This window comes from Arachis hypogaea, chromosome 2 (assembly GCF_003086295.3).
Source record: "Arachis hypogaea cultivar Tifrunner chromosome 2, arahy.Tifrunner.gnm2.J5K5, whole genome shotgun sequence".
Lineage (NCBI taxonomy): Eukaryota > Viridiplantae > Streptophyta > Magnoliopsida > Fabales > Fabaceae > Arachis > Arachis hypogaea.
Window position 1 is genome coordinate 94,760,083 of NC_092037.1, and position 8,062 is coordinate 94,768,144.

The 8,062-nt window shown below is 28.7% G+C and overlaps 1 protein-coding gene across 1 annotated transcript; it reads right to left on the minus strand.

Annotated features, from left to right (window-relative positions):
• Positions 1–261: 261 nt before the first annotated feature.
• On the minus strand, positions 262–5,660 carry LOC112752106 (Golgi SNAP receptor complex member 1-2). The gene is made up of 6 exons (XM_025801525.3): positions 5,189–5,660; positions 3,558–3,754; positions 2,065–2,154; positions 1,914–1,985; positions 662–791; positions 262–571 (listed from the first exon to the last, which is right to left on the minus strand). The coding sequence occupies exons 1-6, from the start codon at positions 5,328–5,330 to the stop codon at positions 474–476; spliced, it is 729 nt and encodes a 242-aa protein (XP_025657310.1). The 5' UTR covers positions 5,331–5,660; the 3' UTR covers positions 262–473.
• Between the last annotated feature and the right edge of the window lie 2,402 nt (positions 5,661–8,062).

An 8,062-nucleotide genomic window follows, 5' to 3' on the forward strand; every position in this document is an offset into this window, starting at 1 on the left:
TCTTTCTCAAATATTTGATTATTTTTTTCCCTAAACCTTATAAGTTTTTCCATAATGTCACCGAGGCTCCAACATAATATCTATACCATATGATATCAGCACGTTGTTAATAGTTATTTAAGTGAAAGATCTCACATAAAGTATCTTCATGTAAAAACATATCTGAAAACCGGTAGATGATAATTAAATGTTGAGTTTTTGGAATCAACTATGGGAATATTAACAATCACCGTGAAATACCATAATCTACTTGACAAAACGTTGGAGATCAATGAAATTTTACTATCTGATATTGATTTATATCAAAACTCGTCCAAGATTCATAACATATTTTCAATAGTTAACAACTAACATACAAAAAACGAGGCTCCTAGAGAATGAAATAAAGCTTAGTATCCCCACTCCTTCAAAGATTAGGGAGAATCAATATATAGATGGACTCATGGACCATGATTATAGTGTTTTGTGTCTTATTACTTTGAAAGCCAGTAGATGATGATGAACAACGTACAAGCTGCAATTACTGCCGACAGAATAAGGGTATCCCTTGAGCGCTTCCTTCTAATTGAAACTGCAAGAGCAACACACACGGGAGGTGAGCAAAATAAGGTGAATGCGAAAATCAGTGGCTAATTAGAAAAGTTTTTTCTTTATGCTATACCAAGTAGGGTACGAATAACGGGGAACTTGTCACCGAGAAGTTTCACTTTTCCTTGAACATCACCGAACAATGCTCTTTGAGAACCTAAGACTGCTCTTGTTGCTTGAGCTTGACTAATCACATCATCTATCTGATAAAAAGCATTAACAGTGAATCAAGAAAGCTTTAACAAAGGATAATATAGTCATGTAATATAAGACCTTAAGGCTGCGTTTGGTTTTGAGAATAGGATAAAACAAGACATTAAGAATAAGATACAAATGACAAGAGACACAAAAATTAATGTTAATGTATTTTGTTTGGTAATAAACTAAAACAAATTATGAAAGTCCAATTTATTTTTATTTTTTTTATTTAAAAAATTTGGAAAAAATATAATAAAAAATATAATTATAAAAAATTAACAAAAATAATGAAAGAAAAAATAAAAAAAGTTTTTCTTATTAGTGTCTCTATGTCATTTCTGTTAGAATGAATACAAAATATACTAAACCAGTGTCTCTGGACACAATGTTTCTGTTCATGTCTCATCTGTCAAACACGATTTTGTGTCTCTATAAACAAACACAGTCTAAATTGTTTTTCTATATGACCTATTAATGTGAGTTCATGTAAGCTATAAAGAGCCAATAGTGAACATAGCCATTAACAAAATAAATAGATTATTCAAAACTATTTTTTCTAGGGAAATGGTATATCTAATTGGAAGATATTCTGCAAAAATGAACAAACCTGTACTGAAAATTTTGAAAATATAAAATTATAAAACAGACAATATGCCGTTAAGAATTAAGTATATCAAACTAAACATCAATGCCAGAGCACTCAAACCAACAAGTGTGCACAGATTAACTTAATGAAAAATTGAGATATGCGAGCAAAGTGATATTCAAAAGAAAAAAAAGGACAATACTTTCAGTACTGCCGGGATACTTAAGATCTCAATACCAGGACCATATAAATCGTTTGCATAAAGAAGCCTCTGACTTTCGGTTCAACATAAATATGATTTAAAAGGCCCACAAAACTGTACAAAAGTTAAGACACTATATAACAAATCTAGGCTAAAAGGCTTCAGCTAGCGGTCCCTGAACTAGCCGTGGAGAATGAGCATGGTTTGTCCCCCACCAGTGAGACTTTTAAGACACCAATGCTTATTAAGTGGTCACCACTTGCCCATAAAGAAATGTTCACACTCAGAGATAATTTAAGTAGAATAAATGCAACTTTACTTCATAGAACTTTGACTTACATGAGATATACTTCCATGGATGGCAGCTCTCTCCCGTAATAATTGATTCCTTGGTGACATACTACCCGATGTCTGCCACAAGAGGGTAAGTCTAGTACAACAACTAGAAAAACATCTATGTAATTTAACTCAAATCATGCTCATGATTCACCTTAATATCAGTAATATCATCCCTGACAGAACTCAAAAGTTCAGCATGTTCCCTCATTGAGTTTATGTTCCCCTTGATACGTCTGAATTCCTGAGGAGAATACCAATCGGCGAGGTTGTTTGAAGTCAGCTTATGAAATTTATAATAACTTTAAGCGTACTGTATCAATGTACAATTTATGACAGTAATGTTCTAAATGACAAAAGCTTGCTGGGTTGTGAAGCAGATACAAAAGTAAAAAAATTGGCATAACAGTAGGTAGGCTTAGACACAGAGTACCAAGAAAAATATACCTGTTAGAAGACGCAAGAAAAATATCATGGTACAATGGTAGGACTGCATATATGTAAATACAGTTAAGAGTGTAATGCCTACACAATTATAGGACCACTGTAAGAAAACTTAAGCTCAGATTCCTGTAGGGCAATGCTCAACATTTTTTGCAGAGATATTCAGTTTTTTATATAGGGCATCTTCTAAAGCTCATAAAGGTCTAAAGGATGAAAGATGTCTTAACTTGAACTTTGACATATGGGCCAAAACATTATGCATTTCCAGTCCATATTAGCTGGTTGTGTTAGCATGGAATGGAATAACAAAATCTTTGTTTGTCAGTGTTCTTTTTTTCCTTTTTTGGATATAAAAGGGGACAGGCTGAGGCTGAGGCCAAGCCCAAGGAATGCAAGAATATTGATTATCACTTTCCCTACATATTCAATTACTTTATCTCTACTATTTAGTTCTAGCATTGACAAATTTCAAAAAATGAAATGAAAGAAAAATCATAAGAGCACAGGTAACAGGGACATGTATTTTACTATTAGATCCTTAATCCTCAGAATTTTTAAATTGTAATGAATGCATAATGTTGAGATGACAAAATAATCACATTCTAGGCACATTATAATGCTTCCTTATGATAGTCCGACCATGGTAAAGAGACAGATCAAATTCAATCTATTCATTTGCAACCTCAATCGTAGATGACAAAAGACTTCAAAGGTTCTCTCTGTTTTAAAATTTTCCATTTTTCATTCAGAGATAACATTCAATCAATGAAAGCTCCATTCAATCACAGCCCTGAACCAATGAAGAGGAAATTATATATATATATACACACACACACACTTGTTTATCTTTTGGCATAAGATGACCAAAATCAAAGTAAGATATCATTTTGGATCAAGAATGGAAAAAAGATGTCACTAAAGTAGAGATAACACTCACATCTGACATTATGTCCAACTCAAGAATTCTAAGTAAGAAGATAGCAAAAATGAATAAATTCTCAGAAATCAAAATCTATAAATTCAGTCATGTCAAACCCAATTCCAAGCTTATCCATCTACTTAACAAAGAATATACAAATTCATAATGCGTCATGCACAACAAAATATATCTACTTCTTTAACAATTTGCACCGCCACAGATTCATTCTTTTCAAGCTGCTCACAACTACATTATACAAAAACATAAATGCACTGTAAACATACCTGTGTGAACTCATGAAGAATATCTCTGTGCCTAGCCAACTTTTGAGTTACAGAAGTAGCTGGCCCAGCAGATGCAGCACATCTGCTCATTGAATCATTTATGTCCAATAGTTTCTCGAGCAAGGATTGGATTTCCATTTCCATGGACTTCCAGGACCTACTGGACCCAAGAGATGGTGAGCTTCCATCCACGTAACCTAATAAGAAAATGTATATCACCATAAATGTAAGGAACTGACAGATATTAATTTGGAAATGCAACTAATTTCTCCCATAGTCCCATCCATCCAGCTTCAAAACTAGCTTTGTATCTGTCACTTATCACAACTCTCTTGAAAGTTTATGCTGTCAGATGAAGACACATTAATTGTTTCATATGTCTAATCTAATTTGTCCATTCATGCAAGAGTCCTATGGGTTTGAAACATATGTATCTAGAATTCCACTAAACCTTGTTCTGAGATTATTTACTTAGACAAAAAAGGGGCAGAAAGATCTAAACTTGCAGAGACTCGGACAGATTCTCTGTCAAAAAAACAAATATCCTAAAAATCTAAACCATCAAACTTTTGTACATTATAAAAGGTTTTCTACCAATAACATTATCTGATAAACAACTTGTGGTGATAAATGAATGTGGCAAAAACCTTAGTAGTAGACATCATAATAAACTGGGGGAGATCCTTTGATCTGCAAATTGCATATGTGGTCATGTAAGACCTTCACCTTCACCGTTGATTTATGTTATTTATTAGTTTCTGAAACTTTGAGCATGACATGCTCAATGGTGAGCATATGAGGATCAAAGGATATAAAAATGGTTAGATCATCAGAAATTCGCTCATAGAGTGTCTCTGCCCATCATTACCATACTAAAAGAAAACAAAAATATCTAATTGCCCACCATTATCATCCTAGCAGAGTTGACTCCATCGACCATACAACATCAGCATTTCCACTCAATAAATCATGTTTACATTCAAGCCATTGAAATCCAATCTCTTCTAATAGCTATACTTATCATTGTTCTAGATCTACTTCTACCTCTAAACATCTGAACTACCCTCCATATCGGATCTACTCTCTTCACTGAAACTTTCACAGGCCTTTCCTGCGTATGCCCGAACCATTAACACAAGATTCTGCAATCTTTTCTGGAATAGGTACTACCCTGACTTAACCCCTAATGCATTTTGCTTCTAGCCACATTTTATCTAGTGCATTCACTCATCCAACTTAACATCCTCCTTCTCTAAACACTCTAACCATATTTTCATGTTGCCATTTTCACATCTAACATTCAATTCTACATAACATGCTAATCGTAGTAAAACCTATTAATATCAAAGCTACTTGAAATTAACAACCGAACATAGTAAGAAGAGAATTTCTTATATCCAAAATCATCACATCCCCTACATTATATTCACAATCCCCAATTCCGCATAGTCCATGTTGATGCTAACATTTCTACCACAAAACCTAATTTGCTAGGAGCTAGTACTGACGGCACTATACCTGATTTAAATCTAGCACTTCTAAAACAATCACTAAAAAGAAAAAAACAGATAAACCGAATTTAATTATGATTATCGCGTGTTTAATTTAACAAAAAATTCCAAAAAGAGAACCTGGTGATTGTCCTTGGGTGAACCTTGTGCCGAGTTTGGCGTAGGAAGAGAGCTTGACGTCGAGATCGCCTTCGATCTTGCGAGCTTCCTTTCGAAGCTCCTCCCAACCCGATTCCTGCAGCTCAAGATTCTGATCCCTCATTCGGATCGATTTCTTTACAGGTACGGCGGTTACTCACCGTTGCAGCGTGGCGGAATGGTGGTGGAGAAGAATCGTGTGGTGCGGGTGCACCGTAATAGGTGGAATATAATGCAACCGCGTTTAAGTCTTAGTCTGAGTCCGATCTGATTCAGCTTCTGTTTTTCAAGTCTCACCTCACTGCATCGTTATTCGTTAATACAAGAACTTGATGTCAATGTGCGGGTCCTCCAGATTCATTAGCATTGCTTATTACTCCATAATTATGAATGAGATTAATCATGTTTTGTTTCTTTGGAAGTCTTAGTTTCCCTTTTTCTTTTTCTTTTTCTTTTTTTTGTTTTTTGGAAATGTTAGTTATTTATAAACAAAAATATTGTACACACGAAAAATTAGTCTTCAAGACACGATATTAAAAATAAAACACAAAAAATATAAACACAAAATTTAAAATTTTATATTTTATTTAATGATAAATTAAAATAAATTAATTTAATTTATTCTATTTTTTCGTACAAGATATTGATGAAAAAAAAATATAATAAAAAATAATTATAAAAATTTGATAAAAATAATAAAACATAAAAAATAAATTATATTTTTTTATTTATATTTTTATATTTTTTAAATATAAAATATATTAATTTAATATTTTTAAATATATTATCTCTATTGGAGTCTTATCTATTAAATATTAATTTTATTTTTGTGTGTTTCTTTTTTAATATGCTGTGCCGGTAAATAAATATAAACTAAGTATTTATATATGTATATTAATATATATGTTGTTTTATTTATTTCTATTATATATTTTATATTTTTACATATTTTTTATATTAATAAAAAATTTGGTTGTTGACTTTTGATATATATCTCGTATAATTTATTTATAAAATACTGGGCTACGAAAAAATAAAATAAAATACAAATGAGCTTTATACTTTGCATAGTAATCATACGACAATTAATATGTATAGAAGATTCAGTGATTTAATTTTTATATAATGTAAAGTACTCTAATGACATTTATTTTTTAATAATTATTTATGTAATTAATATAAAAATAATTATTTTTATTAAAATAACGTTATGTGATTAGATACACATATAAAATTATTTTATACAATAAAATTAAATTCTAAAAGACAAAAAATATCTTTTTTAAAAGTGCAACATAATAAATGTTTCCTTCATTTTTAAATTCTTTTTTACTGAGAAAAACAAAAGTATATATTATTTGAATTTTGAAACGATTCTAAAATGATTAAAGTGAAAAATTCGTGTTTATATACTTTTTTCCTCAAGTAATTAAACACAATAAACCGGTCAACTAAAGCAGATATCTTGTTTTACTTTTGTGTTTACTTTCTTTTAAGTTTTAACAATTAGCAAGGGAGTGAAGGGACAAATGGACAACATAATTCTTAATTCTAAACAAAATACATTCTTCTATGACCCCAACTTGTAGCATAACTTTTGTAAAGTCCAAATAATAATTGAGGCAAAAATTTTGTCTCTTACAAGTTATATCTTCAACCAAACACCATCTTTTATTTTTGGGGTTGCAAAAGTTAAACCGGACATAATCAATCAACTTGTAGTATTGACCAAACAAAAGGAATATGTCTAAAATGAGTTCAATAATTATGTATTTTTTGAACGAGTCACACTTGTATAGACTATTAGATTTTATTTGATGAAAATTAAATACTAATAGAAAAAAAGAGTATTGATGGATTCTAATAATTATAGAATATTTTAATACATAAATAAATACTTTAAACGACAATATTTTAATACACAATACTTTAAACGATAATAATTTTTTTTATTTTTAAATAATTAAATATAAAATATATAAATATAAAATATATGAATAGTTTTTATTTATTAAAATTAATTATTATGCAAAATTTTTTATAATATTAAAAAATTATATTAAAATAATATTTTAAATTGTAAAATAAAAATATAAAATAATTAAAATTTTATTTTATATTAATTGACAAATAATTAGATTATTATATTCAAAATTTATTAACTAACTACTTTTATTAAAAATATTATTATATAATATAATTTTTTATAAAAATATTTTAAAAATATAATTTATTTAAAATATTATATATAATACATAAAAATATTAAATTTTTTATTTTTATTAAATTTTTTTAAAAAAATAAATAATATAATTTTAAATACATACTTAAATAAAAAAAATTAATATTTTTATGTATTATATATAACCTTTTAATAAATTTTACTTTTACAAATATATATAAATAAAAAAATTAATTTTAAATATATAAAAAAATTATATTATATAATAATGCATTTAACAAAGTAATTAGTTAATAAATTTTAAATATACTAATTCAATTATTTGTCAAGTAATATAAATAAACTTTAATTATTTTATATTTCTACGTTGTAATTTAAAATATTATTTTAATATTATTTAGAACAAAATATTTTAATATATATATCCGCCGAACTCGTTAAAAAAGCGGGTTGGGTTAAGATTTTTTTGGTAACTAGGTTGGGTTAAGATTTGAAACCTGTAAAATTAAAAAAAAAATTCGTCAAACCCATAAAATTTTTATGCAAAGTTTTTTTTATAATATTAAAAAATTATATTCAAATGATATTTTAAATTGTTTTACTGTAACATATTTAATATGTTTTCTGATTTCAATGTTATTATGTGATTATAATTTTTTAATATATAAAAAAAT

Excerpts from the sequence above, each read along its gene's own strand:
- LOC112752106 (XM_025801525.3), bottom strand. The coding sequence starts at position 5,330 with ATGAGGGATCAGAATCTTGAGCTGCAGGAATCGGGTTGGGAGGAGCTT. Across the intron at positions 2,155-3,557 it reads TTCTTCATGAGTTCACACAG|GAATTCAGACGTATCAAGGG; the intron begins GTATGTTTACAG and ends TATTCTCCTCAG. Across the intron at positions 1,986-2,064 it reads ATGATATTACTGATATTAAG|ACATCGGGTAGTATGTCACC; the intron begins GTGAATCATGAG and ends CTCTTGTGGCAG.